A 25,755-nucleotide genomic window follows, 5' to 3' on the forward strand; every position below is an offset into this window, starting at 1 on the left:
ACTCACTGTATATAGACTTTTTGTTTTCTTTTTTTCTACTGTATTATTGACTGTATGTTTTGTTTATTCCATGTGTAACTCTGTGCTGTTGTATGTGTCGAATTGCTATGCTTTATCTTGGCCAGATCGCAGTTGAAAATGAAAACTTGTTCTTAACTAGCCTACCTGGTTAAATAAAGGTGAAAAAAATTTAATAAAAAATCCATGCAGTGCAAAACAAATGTAAACATGTTTTACGTTTAAATGTTACAACAACCTACAGCAACGTTTGTTAGTTACTAAATACTTTTTGATTGGGGTCGCAGTATATCTGCAAGCATAGCAGCAAAGGCTGGACAAATATTACTGATCTCTTCTTTTGGTTTAATATGTTAAAACGCTGAATACAGCATCCCATGTACATCAGCGGACTTTATAAAAGGGACAAATTACCAGTTTGGGTCGCAGTTGCCCCTTTAAAATGTTTTAAATAGTGTTTGTCTGGCCTGCAAATTCATTGTGTTATTTCAATATGGTCTGTGCATTGATTGAGTTTGACACCCCTTGGCTTGCGTATTTGGCATGGGCGGGCAGGCAAGTTCCCATTCAGTTGTTAAAAAGTGGGTGGGACAAGCATACATTGGCAGGCAAGTTCCCATTCAGTTGTTAAAAAGTGGGTGGGACAAGCATACATTGGCAGGCAAGCTGCAGAAGGACAAGCAGCCTACTATTCCCTTTTGTTTCAGTGCAATTTGGACGGCAAACTAGCTTAAACATTTTGAGAGGGTTTATCTAATATTCCCTCATTAGATTTTAGCTCATCTTGCTCTGGCTAACATTAGTTGTTGATCTTGTTGTTGTTGATGTGCATAGGCAACTGAGAGAGAGCCTACCTTTTCATGATTGTTTGATCAATAGGAATGTGAAGTTCCCAAATGTAAGTGGACTCCTGTGGTATTTACATATTTACAGAAATCCATTCAGGTGTTGTGGCTTTTGGTGAATGTGTTGTAATGATCTGAAGTCACGCTGTGGCTACTGCCTGGAAACACACAGTCCAGTTCAAGGTGAATGATGGCAGGGCCTACTGCCTGGAAACACACAGTCCAGTTCAAAGTGAATGAGGGCAGGCCCGTGTGTGCACATAGGCCTATTGCAGCAGCTCTGATTGGCTATGGCGCACTGGACCGTGTCTTGGACAAAACATACGTTTTTATTAGGTTTTATTTATGGCAGTGTCTATTAATTGTCCAAACACGCAGCAGCTTTACCACTCTGAATTGCTATAGAATTTTCACAAATGCCTTTGTCATTCCCAAACATTATATGAATGAATGAAAATGTGAAAATGACCACATCTAAGTGCTCACTTGTGAGAAAATGTCGCCAAAAACGGTAATATTCATCCTGGGGTGTTTATGAACAGATTTGAATAATATTTCATGTTGCTAAAATGCTGTCATCTCCACTTTAAGGTCAGCAAAGTGTATTATTTTATTCAAATACACGAAGCCAAAATAATATGATAAACTAAAGGCAAGATAAATAAAGTTTAAACATTATTAGAATAACTTACATTGCCAAACAGAAAAGGCTACTTTAATTTTCCACTTTACAAGCTAGCCAGCTAACTCTTTCAAATATATATTTTTTTATGATGTGATATGACAGATATAGTTACAGACCCAGCCTGACATTGGAAATTAGCTACCTTTTCCTTTTATTTCAATATTTCACTGTGGAGTCAGGTGAGGGGACTAGCCTGTTTCATGAAGCCATTTGAAGACTGAGAGGAGGTTTGTATATATATGACATAATAAATAACCTATAATAAGTCTGATCCAATAACCTAGTTAATCATTACATGACTTTTAACACACCATCTATAGTAACTATCAGAGGATTTATTTCGGCTGCTGCTGACAACGACTACATGTAAGTTGTTCTTCTAAACATAATAATTAAATGTCTGCATAGCATTTTGTCTTCATTTTGGCAGATTAACTCATGCTATCTATCGCTTCTTTTTTCTCATTATCTGGAACCAGTCAAGCAGGTAGTCCAACAGCTTAGCAGTTGGACCTGTAGCAGGAGTTGGACCTGTAGCAGGAGTTGGACCTATGGCCAAAAGGTGGCAAGTTCGAATCCAACTGTTTGTGTGAGGTCTGCTGTCAGGAGGGGTTGAGAGCAGAAGACACAATTTTGTTGTTCACTGTAACTAATGGGCAGTATATTGTATTGTAAAGAAGTAAGCCAGTGTTGACGTAGGTTATCATTCTAACAAAGAGATGCCTCCCTGGCCACCAGTTCATATTTCTAAACTACTGTATGTTTCCATAATATACATTCTAAAAACGATGCTGGTATTATTTTGTCCATTATTCAATTGTTTATTCAATTATGTTCTTAGCTCAAAGTATTACTATTTAATAGTAGTAGCCACAATTCATAAATGGCACCATGCAGGGTTCTATATGGAACCATTCATGTTCAGTCAAGAACAACCCCTAGGTATAAAAGGGATCTACATAGAATCTTTAGGGGTTCCATTTATGAAACAAGAGATGGAACCCTTACTTGTTTCTATAAGCAACCTTTTCTTCTAAAAGTGTACAGAATTAATCACATTGCATGGAGACTATTTATTTAGCTTGAGGCTCATCAATATGTATGGCTGTTTATGGTCTGTCGGTGGTGGTGCATGCGTTGATCGGTACACTGCTCTGTTTTGGGGAGTAGGACAGGTCCCTGGGGAGATGCAACGGGACTGAAGCATGACGTGTGGAGCCACCGTAATGAGCAGAGGCAGAGGGGTCTGACAGCAAGAGAGGGCATCATGGGAAATCCCTTAGCAGCCAGTTTCTCACTGACAGAGTAGTGAGCTCCGCCCACGCTCCTCTACATTTCTAGTCTGTCTGTCTGTCTGTCTGTCTGTCTGTCTGTCTGTCTGTCTGTCTGTCTGTCTGTCTGTCTGTCTGTCTGTCTGTCTGATAATAAGTCTGGCTGCACCTCTGACTGGCTGACTTACTGCAAATGTTGAAATTATATGACTAAACTCAACAAAAACAAGAAGAAGCTGTATTATGAAGCCAAGGTCAAACGTAGGCAGGAAATACCAACAATGAGCAATGAGTCGATTATTGTTATCGATCGATAATGACAAACCTCCTGGCATTGACAACTTAGATGGAAATCTACTGAGGATGGTAGCTGACTATGGCCACTCCTATCTGTCATATCTTTAAATCTAAGAGGAATGAGTTAGTCCTCAGGTCTGGAGGGAAGCCAAAGTCATTCCGCAACCCAAGAATTGTAAAGCAGCCTTTACTGGTTCTAACAGCCGACCTATCAGCTTGCTGCTAGCTCTTAGTAAACTGTTGGGAAAAATTGTGTTTGACCAAATACAATGCTATTTCTCTGTAAACAAATGAACAGACTTTCAGCATGCTTATAGAAGGGCACTCAACATGTACTGCATTGACACAAATGACTGATGATTGGTTAAAATAAATGTATACTAAGAAGATTGTACTGTTAGATTTCAGTGCAAAACTTGATATTATTGACCATTACTTATTGTTGAAAAACCTTAAGTGTTATGGCTTTCAACTTCAGCCGAGAATCCACGATATGGCTATTATCTAATAGAACATGTAGGGTTTTCTTTAATGGAAACTTCTCTAATGTTAAACTTTTAAAGTCTGGTGTACCGCAGGGCAGCTCTCTAGGCCCTCTACTCTTTTATATTTTTACCAATGATCTGCCACTGGCATTAAACAAAACCTGTGTGTCCATGTATGCTAATGATTCAACACTATACAGGTCAGCAACCACAGATAATGAAGTCACTGAAACCCGTAAGAAGGAGTCGGAGTCAGTTTTGGAATGAGTGTCCGGTAATAAACTGGGTCCTGAACATCTCAAAAACGAAGATATTTGTATTTGGTACAAATCATTCCCTAAGTCCTAGACCTCAGCTGAATCTGTGAATGGTATGGCTCTTGAGCAAGTTGAGGAGACTAAATTACTTGGTGTTACCTTAGATTGTAAGCTGTCATGGTCAATATATATACAGTGCCTTGCGAAAGTATTCGGCCGCCTTGAACTTTGCGACCTTTTGCCACATTTCAGGCTTCAAACATAAAGATATAAAACTGTATTTTTTGTGAAGAATCAACAACAAGTGGGACACAATCATGAAGTGGAACGACATTTATTGGATATTTCAAACTTTTTTAACAAATCAAAAACTGAAAAATTGGGCGTGCAAAATTATTCAGCCCCTTTACTTTCAGTGCAGCAAACTCTCTCCAGAAGTTCAGTGAGGATCTCTGAATGATCCAATGTTGACCTAAATGACTAATGATGATAAATACAATCCACCTGTGTGTAATCAAGTCTCCGTATAAATGCACCTGCACTGTGATAGTCTCAGAGGTCCGTCAAAAGCGCAGAGAGCATCATGAAGAACAAGGAACACACCAGGCAGGTCCGAGATACTGTTGTGAAGAAGTTTAAAGCCGGATTTGGATACAAAAAGATTTCCCAAGCTTTAAACATCCCAAGGAGCACTGTGCAAGCGATAATATTGAAATGGAAGGAGTATCAGACCACTGCAAATCTACCAAGACCTGGCCGTCCCTCTAAACTTTCAGCTCATACAAGGAGAAGACTGATCAGAGATGCAGCCAAGAGGCCCATGATCACTCTGGATGAACTGCAGAGATCTACAGCTGAGGTGGGAGACTCTGTCCATAGGACAACAATCTGTCGTATATTGCACAAATCTGGCCTTTATGGAAGAGTGGCAAGAAGAAAGCCATTTCTTAAAGATATCCATAAAAAGTGTTGTTTAAAGTTTGCCACAAGCCACCTTGGAGACACACCAACATGTGGAAGAAGGTGCTCTGGTCAGATGAAACCAAAATTGAACTTTTTGGCAACAATGCAAAACGTTATGTTTGGCGTAAAAGCAACACAGCTCATCACTCTGAACACACCATCCCCACTGTCAAACATGGTGGTGGCAGCATCATGGTTTGGGCCTGCTTTTCTTCAGCAGGGACAGGGAAGATGGTTAAAATTGATGGGAAGATGGATGGAGCCAAATACAGGACCATTCTGGAAGAAAACCTGATGGAGTCTGCAAAAGACCTGAGACTGGGACGGAGATTTGTCTTCCAACAAGACAATGATCCAAAACATAAAGCAAAATCTACAATGGAATGGTTCAAAAATAAACATATCCAGGTGTTAGAATGGCCAAGTCAAAGTCCAGACCTGAATCCAATCGAGAATCTGTGGAAAGAACTGAAAACTGCTGTTCACAAATGCTCTCCATCCAACCTCACTGAGCTCGAGCTGTTTTGCAAGGAGGAATGTGAAAAAATTTCAGTCTCTCAATGTGCAAAACTGATAGAGACATACCCCAAGTGACTTACAGCTGTAATCGCAGCAAAAGTTGGCGCTACAAAGTATTAACTTAAGGGGGCTGAATAATTTTGCACGCCCAATTTTTCAGTTTTGATTTGATAAAAAAGTTTGAAATATCCAATAAATGTCGTTCCACTTCATGATTGTGTCCCACTTGTTGTTGATTCTTCACAAAAAAAATACAGTTTTATATCTTTATGTTTGAAGCCTGAAATGTGGCAAAAGGTCGCAAAGTTCAAGGGGGCCGAATACTTTCGCAAGGCACTGTATATATATATATTTAAAACATTTATTTATATATAAATATATATATTGATTCAATGGTTGTAAAGATAGGGAGAGTGCTGTCCGCGATAAAGAGATGCTCTGCTTTTTTGACACCACACTCCACAAAGCAAGTCTTACAGGCTATAATTGTATCTTATCTTGATTATTGTCCAGTGATATGGTCAGGTACTGCAAAAAAATACCTAGTTAAGATGCAGCTGGCCCAGAACAGAGCGGCACGTCTTGCTCTTCATTGTAATCAGAGGGCTAATATCAATATTATGCATTTCCTATACATTGTTGCTTATAAAAACAAGAAGTGATGCAGTCAGTCTTTCCTCAACTCTTAGACAAGAGAGTCTCTCTTGTCTAAGAGTTGAGGAAAGACTGACTGCATCACTTCTTGTTTTTATAAGCAACAATGTATAGGAAATTCCAAATAGTTTTCATAGCCAAATTACACACAGCACTGAAACACACAATTACCCCACCAGACATGGCAACAGAGGGTTTTTTCCCCACAGTCTCCAGGTCCAGAACAAATTCAAGGAAACGTACAGTATTATACAGAGCCATTATTGCATGGAACTCCCTTCCATCTCATATTGCTCAAGTGAACAGCAAACCTGGTTTTAAAAAACAAAGAAGAAGCGACACCTCATGGCACACCGCCTCTTCTCCATGTGACCTACTTGTTGTGTGTATGTACTGACATGTACAGTACCAGTCTGTTTGGTCACACTTACTCATTCAAGTTTTTTTTTTTGTACTATTTTCTACATTGTAGAATAATAGTGAAGACATTAAAACTATGAAATAACACATATGGAATCATGTAGTATCAAAAAAAAGTGTTAAATCAAAATATATTTTAGATTCTTCAAAGTAGCCACTCTTTGCCTTGACAGCTTTGCACATTCTCTCAGCACTCCATCACTCTCCTTGGTCAAATAGCTCTTATACATCCTGGAGGTGTGTTTTGGGTCATTGTCCTGTTAAAAAACAAATGACAGTTCCACTATGCTCAAACCAGATGGGATGGCGTATCGCTGCAGAATGCTGTGGTAGCCATGCTGGTTAAGTGACCTTGAATTCTAAATAAATTACTGAGTGTGACCAGCAAAAACCCCACACCGTCACACCTCCTCCTCCATGCTTCACAGTGGGAACCACACATGCAGAGATTCTCCATTCACCTACTCTGCGTCTCACCAAGACACGGCAGTTGGAACCAAAAATCTCAAATTTGGACAGGATTCATCAAACCAAAAGGATACATTTCCAATGGTCTAATGTCCATTGCTCATGATTCTTGGCCCAAGCAAGTATCTTCTTATTGGTGTCCTTTAGGAGTGGTTTCTTTGCAGCAATTAGACCATGAAAGCCTGATTCACGCAGTCTCTTCTGAGCAGTTGATGTTGAGATGTGTCTGTTACTTGAACTCTGTGAAGCATTTATTTGGGCTGCAATCTGAGGAGCAGTTAACTCTAATGAACTTAACCTCTGCAGCAGAGGTAACTCTGGGTCTTCCTTTCCTGTGGCGGTTCTCATGAGAGCCAGTTTCATTATAGCGCTTGATTTTTTTTTTGCGACTGCACTTGAAGAAACTTTCAAAGTTCTTGAAATTTTCCAGATTGACTGACCTTCATGTCTGAAAACTTCTTGAGTGTAGGGGTCAGTATTTTCGTTTTTTTGGCAAAAAAACGTACCCATTTGAAACAGCCAATTTTTCAGGCCCAGAAGCTAGAATATGCATATAATATAACTGGTATTGCAGGCGAAAACCTGAGGAAAATCCAACAAGGAAGTGCTGTTTTTCCTGAAAGCTCTCTGTTCCATTGGATGCCTTGCCTCCATTTAAAGGGATATCAACCAGATTCCTTTTCCTATGGCTTCCTCAAGCTGTGAACAGTGTTTAGACATAGTTTCAGGCTTTTATTTTGAAAAATGAGCGAGAAAGAACCCATCGCGTCAGTGGATGGCTGGGTGCCAGCAGAGTTTTTCATGCGCAACAGCCATTTTCTCTCTCTCGCCTATGGAAGAAGCTACATTCCGGTTGACATATTAAGGATTATATATTGTAAAAACAACCTGAGGATTGATTATAAAAAACATTTGACATCTTTCTACGCACTTTACGGATACTATTTGGAATTTGTGTCTGCGATGTCGTGACCGCTCGAGCCTGTGGATTTCTGAACATAATGTGCCAAACAAATGGAGGTATTTTGGATATAAAAATAATCTTTATGGAACAAAAGGAACATTTATTGTGTAACTGGGAGTCTCGTGAGTGCAAACATCCGAAGATCATCAAAGGTAAGCGATTTAATTTATTGCTTTTCTGACTTTCGTGACCAATCTACTTGGCTGCTAGCGGTTTGTAATATTTTGTTTACTGAGAGAGATGTTCTTACATAAACGCTTGTTATGCTTTCGCCGAAAAGCTTTATTGAAATCTGGCACGCCAGGTGGATTAACAACAAGCTAAGCTGTGTTTTGCTATATTGCACTTGTGATTTCATGAAAATTAAATATTTTTAGTAATTTAATTTGAATTTGGCGCTGTGCAATTCAGCGGATGTTGATGAAAATGATCCCGCTAACGGGATGGGTGCGTCAAGAAGTTAAGGTAATGATGGACTGTCATTTCTCTTTGCTTGTTTGCGTTGTTCTTGCAATAATATGGACTTGGTCTTTTACCAAATAGGGCTTTCTTCGTATACCACCCATACCTTGTTACAACACAACTGATTGGCTCAAACGCATTAAAGAAATTCCACAAATGAACTTTTAACTGTTAATTGAAATGCATTCCAGGTGACTACCTCATGAAGCTGGTTGAGAGAATGCCAAGAGTATGCAAAGCTGTCATCAAGGCAATGGGTGGCTACTTTGAAGAATCTCAAATATAAAATATGTTTTGATTTGTTTAACACCTTTTTGGTTACGACATTATTCCATAGGTGTTATTTCATAGTTTTGATGTCTTCATAGTTTTGATGTCCACTATTATTCTATAATGTAGAAAATAGTAAAAATAAAGAAAAACCCTTGAATGACTGGTACTGTATGTGTAACTGATGACACACACACATTAATGTTGTGTGTATTCATTGTGAAGTATTTTGTCTGTAACATATTTTTCATTATGTGTCGGACGCATGTAAGGTTAGCTTTCGCTATTGGTGTCAGCTAATGGGTGGTTAGCTTGTAGGGTTAGCTTTCGCTATTGGTGTCAGCTAATGGGTGGTTAGCTTGTAGGGTTAGCTTTCGCTATTGGTGTCAGCCAATGGGTGGTTAGCATGTAGGGTTAGCTTTCGCTATTGGTGTCAGCTAATGGGTATACTAATAAAAATCTAAAACTTGTCACCAAATGGATGAGATGCTCAGAGTTAGGAATTAAGGAATCTTATTAATACTGGAGGGTTTAGACAGGGGAGTTGGGGATAGTTGCGCGTGTGTGTGTGTGTGTGTGTGTGTGTGTGTGTGTGTGTGTGTGTGTGTGTGTCGAGGGGAGCACTACAAAGGAAAATGTTCAAATGACGAAGTGAAACATTTAACAGAAGAGGGAACAGCAAGCCAATTTTGAAAATATAGAAAATATAAATAGACGGGATAAAAAATAATAATAAAAAATAAAAAAAGAGTTTGCCACCCTCCTGAAAGTCAACTACAGTATGTGAATGGCAAAGAGATACAGAAGAAGAAGTATCTTAGACATTATGGATCCATATAATGCTTCTTGAGGTGGGGTTTACTGGCACGCTTCTCCACAACAATGGCTGAAACATTGGCTGACTCGTGTCCTCCGGCTCAGAGGGGAATAGGTGACATGTCAGATACTGACCCTACAGTTACTGAGCTCCTCCGCCGTGAAGATAATGGCCCCTAACTTCTTCCCAGGAATCCCACTGTAAAAGAGAGAAAGAGAAGGAGAGGGAGAGAGAGAGTGATGGAAACAGAGAGAGAGATAGACAGAAAGAGATGTTTAAATATGAATGACATTACCATACATAGTCGTATAGTCACAGGCATACCTTTTAGATTACTTCCCCCTAAGTGGCATTAGAAGAAGACAAACATTTATATTACCATTTGAACAACATCTACTGCAGGTAAATCAATGTTAGAGTTTACATAGCCGGCCATAAATGGATTTTTCATTGTATTTTATGGGTTGGTTATGGTAGGCTATGGTAGGCTTATTCTAACCCATTGCTTTCTGCTACAGATAATAATATGTTTAGGTTATATCTTTACATAAAATAAAATAAAAGTCTGGCAGATTTTCACTCATTCCCAATGCATTTAATAACCCTCGGTCTTCAAGAATAGGCACATCCCCTTTGCAAAGAGATGATCAGGCTGTTGATTGTGGCCTGTGGAATGTTGTCCCACTCCTCTCCAATGGCTGTGCGAAGTTGCTGGATATTGGCGAGAACTGGAACACGCTGATGAGTGGCCAGTCCTCTTTTGGCTGTGTCGGGTGGAGATTATAACAGTGGCAAAAGGTGTTCATAGATGACCAGCAGGGTCAAATAATAATAATCACAGTGGTTGTAGAGGGTGCAAAAGGTGAGCACCTCAGGAGTAAATGTCTGTTGGTTTTTCATAGAGACAGCAAGTGCGGTAGAGAGAGAGAGAGTCGAAAACAGCAGGTCTGGGGCATTTTATTTCAGGTCATGAAACATAGGACTAACACTTGACATGGTGTTTATATTTTCGTTCAGCATAGATTAGCCAAATTGTTTTACCTGAGCATAACCCAAAAACGAAAAACTTATTAGCCTACGCTGTTGTTTATCATTTTGTGGTCACGGAGCATTGATTGGGCTCATAGGTTGAGTTGGAAAATAAATGCTGCTCTCATGGAATGGCATGCTTTGAGCACTATACTGTGCTATTTGCATGTGAAAATGAATGCCATTTTCTATAGGCCAATTGTTTAAGTTTTTGTTGGTGACAGTTTAATATCTCAATCATTTGCAGCTGTTTTAAGTCTATCAAAAGTGCCTATGGATGATCTTTTTTATCAATCAGTACGAATTAGATTGAGCGATAAAAGCCCGACTCGAGGTCTTATTAAACAAAACTGTTTGTTGACAGTATGGAGCATAAATACCACAGGGGAGTTTAGAAGGAACTCCTCCAGACTTTAATTCCATACGCTGGGATGAGAAGTCTGACTGCATTCAACCCATACTGCATAGCACATTCACACAGCTGTATTTTCTTTTTTGTTCTGCTTTAATGAAGTTGCCATCACATCAAGGTTAATGCTTTGTTTTTTACTTCCATTCAACTTAGTGGATTCACCAAGTGAATGAGAGCGAGGATCATGAAAGCCAGAGCAGATGAGAGGAGAGAAGTGTAAGAATGGGATGAAGCGTGAAAGCGTGTGAGAGAAGATAAGCGAGAGGCTATGCGACAGTTAGGGGCTTGCAAGGTCAACCCTGCAAGCTGGTCAATTACTGTGCAGTGGAGGTGGACTGCTGAATAAACCTGGGTCACTCTGGGCTAGCTGCATCTCACTCCACAGCTTTCCACTCCTCTCCTCCAGTCATTAGTAGGGACCTCTGACTTTCTCATCAAATGGATTTTGAGAAGGATGAGAGGAATTAAGGAAATGCTATTGAGACTCTCCCCTGGTGCAGCTCATCTTCTCACCACATCTCTGTCTAATCTAACCATGTACAATCTCAGAGAGTCCTCACTGAGTTAAAGAAGTGACACAGTGCAATACTATTCCAGTCTGCAATTCTGACCGAGAATGGACACCCCTCAATATAATTACAAACCTCTGTTTTAACTATGAGGTGTTATACAGTGCCTTCAGAAAGTATTCACACCTCTTTTTCATTTTTCCAAACGTTGTGTTACAGCCTGAATTTCAAATGTATAAAATTGAAATTTTGTGTCACTGATCTACACACAATACCCCAAAATGTCAAATTAGAATTTTGTTAGTACTTTCTTTTTATGAATAAAAAATATAAAGCTGAAATATCTTGAGTCAATAAGTATTCAACCCCTTTATTATGGCAAGCATAAATAAGTTCAACAGTAACAATGTGCTTGACAAATCGCATAATAAGTTGCATGGACTCGTTCCGTGTTCAACAACAGTGGTTAATATGATTTTAGAATGACTACCCCATCTTTGTACCCCACAGATGCAATTATCTGTAAGGTCCCTCAATCGAGTAGTGAATTTCAAGCACATATTCAAAATATTCAAAAACATGCATCCTGTTTGCAACAAGGCACTTAAAGGAATACTGCAAAAAATGTGGCAAAGAAATTAACTTCTTGTCCTGAATACAAAGTGTTATGTTTGGGGCAAATCCAACACATTACTGATTGTTTTCAAGCATGGTGGTGGCTGCATCATGTATGGGTATGCTTGTCATTGGCAAGGATGAGGGAGTTTTTTTAGGACAAAATTAAATGGAATATAGCTATAAACATAGCAGCAGCGATGTGTGGGTATTATCAGTGGGGAAGTCAAGCCAGAAAAAAAAGCCATATTACAACCTATGTGATAATTGCATTGTTTGCTCTATAACCTGTTAGTTCATATGCCTTGCGACCGTGATATATAGGCCTAAACCAGAGAGCAACCTCTGTCCAGTGAAGTCCACAAAGCATATTGCATGTAACAAACAGTTACATGACCTACAGCATGGTCAAGCAAGTTAACGTTTAGATTTTTTGGACTAATTATCAACTATGATTTAGACCCAGGGAGAGTTACCACAAGTCACAAAGACAACAGGCTCTGCCTCCACTATTTCAACATCATCAAATCACCTCTGCTTAGTCTAATTCAGCGACAACTAAGACACCAAAAACAATTTAGTCCAACCAACGTAAGCTAAATATGATTTGGCTGTCCATGGTTATGATTTCACTGTGTCTGTCTGTGTGTGTCTTTGTGTGTCTGTGTGTGTGTGCGTTCGTGCAAGTACTATAGAAAACATATTGACTCACCCTACTTGTAGGGAAACGCCAATGCCATCCTCCTCTCCTTCATGTTGACGAAACGATCTATGTTTTTGCTGTAATAGGCTACCTGGCTAAAATAATCACAGTTCAGCTCAACGCAGATTGGCTATTATTTAATTTTAAAAATGTATCAAGGGAGGCCAAATGCTCGCTGGCTGGCTTCCCTTGCATTCAATAAGACGGGCGGCAACAATGTCATTCTCTTTTTGACCAGACAGCATCAGATAGTCTCTATATGTGTAACTCATCTAGCCCTGAGGAGCGCTGTTTCGCTCTCTGGTGAGCTACATTCAACCTCTTGCAAATTGCAGGAAAATTATAAAACACAGAGAGAGTAATGAAATTATGTATTTTTCATTTTTTGGAACATATTTTGGGGAAGCCTGGCTTCCCTAGGCATCCACAAATACACACCACAAGCAAAATCTTAGAGGAAGCCTGGTTCAGTCTGCTTTCCAAAAGACCCTGGGAGACAAAATGTTCCTTTCAGCAGGACAATAACCTAAAAACACAAGGCCAAATCTATACTGGGGTTGCTTACCAAGATGATATTGAATGTTCCTGAGTGGCTTAGTTACAGTTTGACTTAAATCCGCTTGAAAATCTATGGCAAGACTTGCAAATGGCTGTCTAGCAATGAATAAGAATCAACATGACAGAGTTTGAAGAATTTAAAAAAGAATAATGGGAAAATATTGTACAATCCAGGTGTGCAAAAAATATATTTCTGTATTTAATTTTCAATGTATTTGTAAACATTTGTGTGTAGATGGGTGAGCAAAAACATCTATTTAATCCATTTAGAACTCTGTAACAAAACTAAATGTAGAATAAGTCAAGAGGTATACATAATTTCTGAAGGCACTGTATAACACATGGTGAGTAATGGCAGTAAATTGTGGAGGAAATAGAACATTTAGTGAAAAACAGAGCGTTCTGTCTCCACCATCCTGATGGTATCTGGATATGAGGAGGAAATAACAAATGACCATAAGTTTCCTTGGTAACGGAAATCATAGCAGCAGCAGCAGCAGCAGCAGAAAACAGGACACATCGTCTAACTATGTCATAGCAGACAACAGAGCCCCGGGGCAGAAATCCTGTTAGCTAAAGGCCCACCACGTCTCAATGTGATTAGACCTGGGAGAGAATGTCCTTCAGAAACATAATCTCCTCCCTGTCACTCCCATCCCCAGTCTGAAGGCAAATGGAATGGCAAGAGTAGCAACAGGTAGGCAACCTATTATTACGGAAGACCAGAGAGGACATATGAATAAATAAATACAAATGCATGGTTATGACTTACAGTATTTCTCATGATCACTACATAACAATAGTTGTTTGGTCGAAAGTACAATCCATTCATTTGTTCAGATGCACGATAACCACATCATCAAGGAGCCATGTGATCGCATTTAAGCCCTGAACGATGCCTGACAGGCAGTTCTGTCTCCCAGGCTGTGTGCCGCCCCAAAGAACACAGCCAATCGCATGCAAGGAAAAACACAGCTCACTTGGCTAGTTTTATGAGCTAGCTCGCAAGCTACACTATTCAAATTTAGTGGATTTGGCTATTTCAGCCACGCCCATTGCTGACAGGTGTATACAATTGAGCACACAGCCATGCAATCTTCATTGACAAACATTGGCAGTAGAATGACCTCACTGAATAGCTCAGTGACTTTCAACATGGCATCTTCATAGGATGCCACCTTTCCAGCAAGTCAGTTCGTCAAATTTCTGTCCTGCAAGAGCTGCCGCGGTCAACTGTAAGTGCTGGTATTATGAAGTGGAAACGTCTAGGAGCAACAACGGCTCAGCCGCAAAGTGGTAAGCCACAAAAGCTCTCAGAACGGGACCGCTGAATGCTGAAGCGCGTAGAGAGTAAAAATGGTCTGTCCTTGGTTGCAAAACTCACTACCGAGTTCCAAACTGTCTCTGGAAGCAACGTCAGCACAAGAACTGTTCACCGGGAGCTTCATGAAATGGGTTTCCATGGCCAAGCAGCCACAAACAAACCTAGGATCACCATGCGCAATGCCAAGCATCGGCTGGAGTGGTGTAAAGCTCGCCGCCATTGGACTCTGGAGAAGTGGAAACACGGTCTCAGGAGTGATGAATCACGCTTCGCCATCTGGCAGTCCGACGGAGGAATCTGGGTTTAGCGGATGCCAGGAGAACGCTATCTGCCCGAATGCATAGTGCCAACTGTAAAGTTTGGTGGAGGAGGCTGGGGCTGTTTTTCATGGGCTAAGTTTCATTGGCTAAAGACAATGAAGCAGCAAACTTTGTGGAAATTAATATTTGTGTCATTCTCAACTTTTGGCCACGACTGTACAATAAGGCCATGACAACAAAAAGACAACCGTCACACAGTGGCAGAGTAAATTGAACTACAAATGCGTTTCTTTCATAAAATAAAACTGAGAACAACATCTGTCCAGTGAAGTCCAAGAAGCAAATATTGCAAGTAAAATAAGAAATGTTGACTTGCGCTACTTGTAGACTAGTTGAACGCCAATGCCATCCTCCTCTTTCATTTTGGCATAACAGTCCATGGCTCTGTCATACAGTACTAGGCTACATATTGTAGAATAACCTACAGGCATAATCATAATCTACAAACAAAAAATAATCTACAGGCATAATCTACAAACAACGAACACAATTGCATTTTATCCAGTGGTGTAAAGTACTTAAGTAAAAATACTTTAAAGTACTACTTAAGTAGTTATTTGGTGTATATGTACTGTTTACATTTTTTTTACAACTTTTAATTTTACTCAACTACATTCCTAAAGAAAATAATGTACTTTTTACTACATACATTTTTCCTGACACACAAAAGTACTTAGCAGGACAGAAAAATTGTCCAATTCACACACTTATCAAGAGAACATCCTGGTCATCCCTACTGACTCTGATCTGGAGGACTCAGTAAAGATACACTCTTTGTTTGTAAATGTAATCTGAGTGTTGGAGTGTGCCCCTGGCTATCCTTCAATAAAAAATAAAAAAGAGTTGTACTTTTACTTTTAATACTTAAGTATATTTGAAACCAAAATACTTTTACTCAAGTAGTATTTTACTGTGTGATTTTCACTTTTACTCGAGTCATTTTCTATTAAGGCATCTTTACATTTACTCAAGTATGACACTAGGTACTTTTTACACTACTGATTTTATTAATGGCAGATTGAATGCACAGAGATACCATGATGACTATAGTTGTACATCAGTAGTTTTCCTCTTGTCACTCACTGACAGTCACTCAATTAGCCCATATCAGTAAAAACATTTTAGATTGGTAAATGAGTCTAGTTAGCTATCTAAACTTGTTGTAATCTTGGCTGAATTACCGACACACAGGGCATGTGTCCAGGAGCCCTGACCTCCAGGGGGCCCCCATTGATTTTGTTAGACACTCTTACTCAGATATTATATTAACATGGCATAAGTCAAGGAAAATGTGTACAATTGCATTAAATTAGCTTTAACACGGCAAAAAAAAAAGTATACCCACCCCATGGCAAAACGTGTAGAAATAGCAGCAAATTAGCTGTTAAACTGCAACCCCAAAACAGTTCTGTAAAGCAAACTCATGTTTTTATGACAATGCTCTTCTAGTGTAAGAGCTGTTTGAAAAGGCTGCCTGAAATTTCAACCTGTTTGGTGGGATGGAGTTTTGGCTTGCCTTGTGACATCACCAGGCAGTAAATTAGTCGATAGACCAATAAGAAAAAGAGTTCCAAACCTCTCTTCCAATAACAGCTAGTTTTCAGACCACTCCCAGACAGTCTTAGCAACATGTAAATGATTTGATATTTGAGATAAAAACAGCTGAATCGGACCTTAATTACAATACTTTTTCTGCTAACAGATCCCTCTGCACAATTTAAATTATATTTTTAAAATTTCCAATGTTGAGTTAATGTGAGTAAATCTGTAGTGGCTAATTTTATAGCTAATAGGCTATGTGTTTATAGATTGACTGAGGTGAATGAAGCTACAGCAACCAATGTGATAATGTCTGGGGTCAGTTTTGCTTGTTTTTTCTGTTCTCGAAATTTTTCGAGTTTTTAAATAGTACAGAAATGCCCGTAAATGAGCTTTAACTTTCTTAAAACTTCACTGACTGCCTGCAAGGAGTTTTTTCTATGAAACAATCCTGACTTATCAGCCTCTGAGGCTGCTATTGAATCTGATCCAGGTCTGAGGCTAAAACTGAATCTGATCAGCCTGTCAGGAATGGAGCTCACCCACTCTGTAAATGTTCATATTATCCATAAAACATAAAGTGTCCCATACAATGGTATACTGTATTTATCCGTTATGCAAGATAACAAACAGCATAACCAACAAGCTAGCTAGCTAACAAGACTACCTAGCTAGCTCACTCACTCACAAGACCAGCCAAGTTAGCTGCGTTGTGGATTGCATGTAATTGGCTGTGGTCTTGGGGGTGGCACACAGCCTGGGAGACAGAGCTGCCTGTCAGGCATCGTTTAGGGCTTAAATGCCCCACGAGGGCTTAGCTCTCCCAAGAGCTCTTAGCTCAAGGTAAATGACATTTAACTTGCTTACATTTCTAACTTATTAACAGACAATGAGCTCCAAACACAAATGAATTAATTATGTCAGCATGAAATGTACCATCCCTTAGTGTAACAATCAATAAAAATGTGGGAGCCGATCCATCGTGGGCTCTGCCGCCTCAGCCATACTGTCTATCTATCATCAATACGTACACTCCTATTTATAGAGTTTATCTTGTTATCTCGACAAAACATATTTTGTTATGTCGTGATCATGAGGTAAAAAGTTGTGATCGACATAACGAGGGAATTCTTTTTTTTAATTCACATGTCCTCTCTGGACTTCTGTATACTCTTAAGCTGATCCCATAGATCTTTATTTCTGAGCTGTTTCTATTGCAACGCATTGTCTACACTGTACTACGCAGATCAAAGTCCAAAACATGTATTTGTATTAACAATACACTTACAATTATGGCAAAACAAAACCCTTTGTATTTTGAATTGCATTCCACAAGAAGTAGAGAATGACAGATGTGGACGCATTACAACTAGCCATTAAAAGATGAAAGAACACCTAGTTCATTATGCATGTATTTGCCTGCCTTGTTCCATCTTTGCAGCTGGCCTTACCCAAAGGAGTCGAATACAAACTTTAGGATGTGTGAGCCTGTCTAGAGTCAACAGTCCTCAATATTTCAGGACCATGCCCCAGATTCAGACGGTGGGATGAAGCAGAATACTGGCACATCTTTATGAGACTGCTCTTTTCTCTGCCAACTGAATCAGAGATGGTCCCTGCATTCTGTGGCTGACAAGGAGACAGTGGGATGTCTGCGACACACTTAGGGAGAACAGAGTTCCCTAACTTCCATGTACATGACACATTAACAACTGAGGAATGATTTATGCGAAATGTCAATCCAACTTTACCTAGCACTATTGTACGGTCTGCATTTATAGACTGGACTTATGGTCTTGAAAAGTCTGGCACATAAATGTTGAAAATGAAATCCCCAAAAATGTCCAAAGTAATTAGACAAAGATGAGCTGTAGTTAAAGTACGCCACAAAGATGAGCTGTAGTTAAAGTACGCCACAAAGATGAGCTGTAGTTAAAGTACGCCACAAAGATGAGCTGTAAAGTACGTCACAAAGATGAGCTGTAGTTAAAGTACGTCACAAAGATGAGCTGTAAAGTACGTCACAAAGATGAGCTGTAGTTAAAGTACGCCACAAAGATGAGCTGTAAAGTACGTCACAAAGATGAGCTGTAGTTAAAGTACGTCACAAAGATGAGCTGTAGTTAAAGTACGTCACAAAGACGAGCTGTAGTTAAAGTACGCCACAAAGACGAGCTGTAGTTGAAGTAAGTCACAAAGATGAGCTGTAGTTAAAGTACGTCACAAAGATGAGCTGTAGTTAAAGTACGCCACAAAGACGAGCTGTAGTTAAAGTACGTCACAAAGATGAGCTGTAGTTAAAGTACGTCACAAAGATGAGCTGTAGTTGAAGTACGTCACAAAGATGAGCTGTAGTTAAAGTACGTCACAAAGATGAGCTGTAGTTAAAGTACGCCACAAAGATGAGCTGTAGTTAAAGTACGCCACAAAGATGAGCTGTAAAGTACGTCAAAAAGATGAGCTGTAGTTGAAGTACGCCACAAAGATGAGCTGTAAAGTACGTCACAAAGATGAGCTGTAGTTAAAGTACGTCACAAAGATGAGCTGTAGTTAAAGTACGCCTCAAAGACGAGCTGTAGTTAAAGTACGCCACAAAGACGAGCTGTAGTTGAAGTACGTCAAAAAGATGAGCTGTAGTTAAAGTACGTCACAAAGATGAGCTGTAGTTAAAGTACGTCACAAAGATGAGCTGTAGTTAAAGTACGTCACAAAGATGAGCTGTAGTTAAAGTATGCCACAAAGACGAGCTGTAGTTAAAGTACGCCACAAGAGCTGTAGTTGAAGTACGCCACAAGAGCTGTAGTTGAAGTACGCCACAAGAGCTGTAGTTGAAGTACATCACAAAGATGAGCTGTAGTTAAAGTACGTCACAAAGATGAGCTGTAGTTGAAGTACGCCACAAGAGCTGTAGTTGAAGTACGCCACAAATATGAGCTGTAGTTAAAGTACGTCACAAAGATGAGCTGTAGTTAAAGTACGCCACAAAGATGAGCTGTAGTTAAAGTACGTCACAAAGATGAGCTGTAGTTAAAGTACGTCACAAAGATGAGCTGTAGTTAAAGTACGCCACAAAGATGAGCTGTAGTTAAAGTACGTCACAAAGATGAGCTGTAGTTAAAGTACGCCACAAAGATGAGCTGTAGTTAAAGTACGCCACAAAGATGAGCTGTAGTTAAAGTACGCCACAAGAGCTGTAGTTGAAGTACGCCACAAGAGCTGTAGTTGAAGTACGCCACAAAGACGAGCTGTAGTTAAAGTACGTCACAAAGATGAGCTGTAGTTAAAGTACGTCACAAAGATGAGCTGTAGTTAAAGTACGCCACAAGAGCTGTAGTTGAAGTACGTCACAAAGATGAGCTGTAGTTAAAGTACGTCACGAAGATGAGCTGTAGTTAAAGTACGTCACAAAGATGAGCTGTAGTTAAAGTACGCCACAAAGATGAGCTGTAGTTAAAGTACGTCACAAAGATGAGCTGTAGTTAAAGTACGCCACAAAGATGAGCTGTAGTTGAAGTACGCCACAAAGATGAGCTGTAAAGTACGTCACAAAGATGAGCTGTAGTTAAAGTACGCCACAAAGATGAGCTGTAGTTAAAGTACACCACAAAGATGAACTGTAGTTAAAGTACGCCACAAAGACGAGCTGTAGACATAGTAACTTGGCTGGCAGGACTCATCATGTTTGTGCATGTCCTCTTAGTAACAAGTGGTGTCCCTAATCATCCAATACCTCCTATCCCCTCCACACTTCCAATACCCCCTCCACATTTCCAATACCCGCTATCCCCTCCACACTTCCAATATCCCCTCCACACTTCCAATACCCCCTCCACACTTCCAATACCCCCTCAACATATCCAATACCCGCTATCCCCTCCTCACTTCCAATACCCCCTCCACATGTCCAATACCCGCTATCCCCTCCACACTTCCAATACCCCCTCCACACTTCCAATACCCCCTCCACATGTCCAATACCCGCTATCCCCTCCACACTTCCATTACCCCCTCCACACACTTCCAATACCCCCTCCACACTTCCAAAACCCCCTCCACACTTCCAATACCCCCCCCCACACTTCCAATACCCCCTCCACATTTCCAATACCCGCTATCCCCTCCAAACTTCCAATACCCCCTCCACACACTTCCAATACCCCCTCCACACTTCCAATACCCCCTCCACACTTCCAACACCCCCTCCACACTTCCAATACCCCCTCCACACTTCCAATCCCCCCTCCACACTTCCAATACCCCCTCCACACTTCCAATACCCCCTCCCCACACTTCCAATACCCCCTCCACATTTCCAATACCCGCTATCCACTCCACACTTCCAAGACCCCCTCCACACTTCCAATACCCCCTCGCACACTTCCAATATCCCCTCGCACACTTCCAATATCCCCTCGCACACTTCCAATATCCCCTCGCACACTTCCAATATCCCCTCGCACACTTCCAATACCCCCTCCACACTTCCAATACCCCCTCCACACTTCCAATACCCCCTCCACACTTCCAATACCCCCTCGCACACTTCCAACACCCCCTCGCACACTTCCAACACCCCCTCCACACTTCCAAAACCCCCTCCACACTTCCAATACCCCCCCCCCCCCCCCCACTTCCAATACCCCCTCCACATTTCCAATACCCGCTATCCCCTCCAAACTTCCAATACCCCCTCCACACACTTCCAATACCCCCTCCACACTTCCAATACCCCCTCCACACTTCCAACACCCCCTCCACACTTCCAATACCCCCTCCACACTTCCAATACCCCCTCCACACTTCCAATACCCCCTCCACACTTCCAATACCCCCTCCCCACACTTCCAATACCCCCTCCACATTTCCAATACCCGCTATCCACTCCACACTTCCAAGACCCCCTCCACACTTCCAATACCCCCTCGCACACTTCCAATATCCCCTCGCACACTTCCAATATCCCCTCGCACACTTCCAATATCCCCTCGCACACTTCCAATATCCCCTCGCACACTTCCAATACCCCCTCGCACACTTCCAATATCCCCTCGCACACTTCCAATATCCCCTCGCACACTTCCAATATCCCCTCGCACACTTCCAATATCCCCTCCACACTTCCAATATCCCCTCCACACTTCCAATATCCCCTCCACACTTCCAATATCCCCTCCACACTTCCAATACCCCCTCCACACTTCCAATACCCCCTCCACACTTCCAATACCCGCTATCCCCTCCACACTTCCAATATCCCCTCCACACTTCCAATACCCCCTCCACATTTCCAATACCCGCTATCCCCTCCACACTTCCAATACCCCCTGAACACTTCCAATACCCCCTCCACATGTCCAATACCCGCTATCCCCTCCACACTTCCAATACCCCCTCCACACTTCCAATACCCGCTATCCCCTCCACACTCCCAATATCCCCTCCACACTTCCAATACCCCCTCCACACACTTCCAATACCCCCTCCACACACTTCCAATACCCCTCCACACTTCCAATACCCCCTCCACACTTCCAATACCCCCTCCACACTTCCAATACCCCCTCCACATTTCCAATACCCGCTATCCCCTCCACACACTTCCAATACCCCCTCCACACACTTCCAATACCCCCTCCCCACACCTCCAATACCCCCTCCACACTTCCAATACCCCCCCCACACTTCCAATACCCCCTCCACACTTCCAATACCCCCTCCACATTTCCAATACCCGCTATCCCCTCCACACACTTCCAATACCCCCTCCACACACTTCCAATACCCCCTCCACACACTTCCAATACCCCCTCCACACACTTCCAATACCCCCTCCACACTTCCAATACCCCCCCCACACTTCCAATACCCCCTCCCCACACTTCCAATACCCCCTCCACATTTCCAATACCCGCTATCCCCTCCACACTTCCAATACCCCCTCGCACACTTCCAATACCCCCTCGCACACTTCCAATATCCCCTCGCACACTTCCAATATCCCCTCGCACACTTCCAATATCCCCTCGCACACTTCCAATATCCCCTCGCACACTTCCAATACCCCCTCGCACACTTCCTACACCACCTCGCACACTTCCAACACCCCCTCCACACTTCCAACAACCCCTCCACACTTCCAACACCCCCTCCACACTTCCAACACCCCCTCCACACTTCCAACACCCCATCCACACTTCCAACACCCCCTCCACACTTCCAACACCCCTCCACACTTCCAATACCCCCTCGCACACTTCCAATACCCCCTCCACACTTCCAACACCCCCTCCACACTTCCAATACCCCATCCACACTTCCAACACCCCCTCCACACTTCCAACACCCCCTCCACACTTCCAATACCCCCTCCACATTTCCAATACCCGCTATCCCCTACACACTTCCAATACCCCCTCGCACACTTCCAGTACCCCCCCCCACACTTCCAATACCCCCCCCCCCACACTTCCAATACCCCCTCCACATTTTCAATACCCGCTATCCCCTGCACACTTCCAATACCCCCTCCACACTTCCAATACCCCCTCGCACACTTCCAATATCCCCTCCACACTTCCAATATCCCCTCCACACTTCCAATATCCCCTCCACACTTCCAATATCCCCTCCACACTTCCAATATCCCCTCCACACTTCCAATACCCCCTCCACACTTCCAATACCCCCTCCACACTTCCAATACCCGCTATCCCCTCCACACTTCCAATATCCCCTCCACACTTCCAATACCCCCTCCACATTTCCAATACCCGCTATCCCCTCCACACTTCCAATACCCCCTGAACACTTCCAATACCCCCTCCACATGTCCAATACCCGCTATCCCCTCCACACTTCCAATACCCCCTCCACACTTCCAATACCCGCTATCCCCTCCACACTCCCAATATCCCCTCCACACTTCCAATACCCCCTCCACACACTTCCAATACCCCCTCCACACATTTCCAATACCCCTCCACACTTCCAATACCCCCTCCACACTTCCAATACCCCCTCCACACTTCCAATACCCCCTCCACATTTTCAATACCCGCTATCCCCTGCACACTTCCAATACCCCCTCCACACTTCCAATACCCCCTCGCACACTTCCAATATCCCCTCGCACACTTCCAATATCCCCTCGCACACTTCCAATATCCCCTCGCACACTTCCAATATCCCCTCCACACTTCCAATATCCCCTCCACACTTCCAATATCCCCTCCACACTTCCAATATCCCCTCCACACTTCCAATACCCCCTCCACACTTCCAATACCCCCTCCACACTTCCAATACCCGCTATCCCCTCCACACTTCCTATATCCCCTCCACACTTCCAATACCCCCTCCACATTTCCAATACCCGCTATCCCCTCCACACTTCCAATACCCCCTGAACACTTCCAATACCCCCTCCACATGTCCAATACCCGCTATCCCCTCCACACTTCCAATACCCCCTCCACACTTCCAATACCCGCTATCCCCTCCACACTCCCAATATCCCCTCCACACTTCCAATACCCCCTCCACACACTTCCAATACCCCCTCCACACATTTCCAATACCCCCTCCACACACTTCCAATACCCCCTCCACACACTTCCAATACCCCCTCCACACTTCCAATACCCCCCCCACACTTCCAATACCCCCTCCCCACACTTCCAATACCCCCTCCACATTTCCAATACCCGCTATCCCCTCCACACTTCCAATACCCCCTCGCACACTTCCAATACCCCCTCGCACACTTCCAATATCCCCTCGCACACTTCCAATATCCCCTCGCACACTTCCAATATCCCCTCGCACACTTCCAATATCCCCTCGCACACTTCCAATACCCCCTCGCACACTTCCTACACCACCTCGCACACTTCCAACACCCCCTCCACACTTCCAACACCCCCTCCACACTTCCAACAACCCCTCCACACTTCCAACACCCCCTCCACACTTCCAATACCCCCTCCACACTTCCAATACCCCCTCCACACTTCCAATACCCCTTCCACACTTCCAATACCCGCTATCCCCTCCACACCCATCCAATACCCCCTCCACACACTTCCAATACCCCCTCCACACTTCCAATACCCCCTCCACACTTCCAATACCCCCTCCACACTTCCAATACCCCCTCCACACTTCCAATACCCCCCACACTTCCAATACCCGCTCCCCACACTTCCAATACCCCCTCCACATTTCCAATACCCGCTATCCCCTCCACACTTCCAATACCCCCTCGCACACTTCCAATATCCCCTCGCACACTTCCAATACCCCCTCGCACACTTCCAATACCCCCTCGCACACTTCCAATACCCCCTCGCACACTTCCAATACTCCCTCCACACTTCCAATACCCCCTCCACACTTCCAATACCCCCTCGCACACTTCCAATATCCCCTCGCACACTTCCAACACCCCCTCCACACTTCCAATACCCCCTCGCACACTTCCAACACCCCCTCCACACTTCCAACACCCCCTCCACACTTCCAATACCCCATCCACACTTCCAACACCCCCTCCACACTTCCAACACCCCCTCCACACTTCCAATACCCCCTCCACATTTCCAATACCCGCTATCCCCTCCACACTTCCAACAACCCCTCGCACACTTCCAATACCCCATCCACACTTCCAACACCCCCTCCACACTTCCAACACCCCCTCCACACTTCCAACACCCCCTCCACACTTCCAACACCACCTCCACACTTCCAATACCCCATCCACACTTCCAACACCCCCTCCACACTTCCAACACCCCCTCCACACTTCCAATACCCCCTCCACACTTCCAATACCCCCCCCCCCACACTTCCAATACCCCCTCCACATTTTCAATACCCGCTATCCCCTGCACACTTCCAATACCCCCTCCACACTTCCAATACCCCCTCGCACACTTCCAATATCCCCTCGCACACTTCCAATATCCCCTCGCACACTTCCAATATCCCCTCGCACACTTCCAATTTCCCCTCCACACTTCCAATATCCCCTCCACACTTCCAATATCCCCTCCACACTTCCAATATCCCCTCCACACTTCCAATACCCCCTCCACACTTCCAATACCCCCTCCACACTTCCAATACCCGCTATCCCCTCCACACTTCCAATATCCCCTCCACACTTCCAATACCCCCTCCACACTTCCAATACCCGCTATCCCCTCCACACTTCCAATACCCCCTGAACACTTCCAATACCCCCTCCACATGTCCAATACCCGCTATCCCCTCCACACTTCCAATACCCCCTCCACACTTCCAATACCCGCTATCCCCTCCACACTCCCAATATCCCCTCCACACTTCCAA

The 25,755-nt window shown here is 43.0% G+C and overlaps 1 protein-coding gene across 1 annotated transcript in view; it reads right to left on the minus strand.

Annotated features, from left to right (window-relative positions):
- Positions 1-25,755, minus strand: part of LOC139417386 (copine-9-like) — a 79,066-nt gene that overhangs the window by 21,072 nt on the left and 32,239 nt on the right. The window contains exon 7 of the mRNA XM_071166654.1: positions 9,530-9,593. Coding sequence (XP_071022755.1) covers positions 9,530-9,593 — 64 coding nt within the window. The remainder of the gene's footprint in view (positions 1-9,529; positions 9,594-25,755) is intronic.

This window comes from Oncorhynchus clarkii, chromosome 9 (genome assembly GCF_045791955.1).
Source record: "Oncorhynchus clarkii lewisi isolate Uvic-CL-2024 chromosome 9, UVic_Ocla_1.0, whole genome shotgun sequence".
NCBI lineage: Eukaryota > Metazoa > Chordata > Actinopteri > Salmoniformes > Salmonidae > Oncorhynchus > Oncorhynchus clarkii.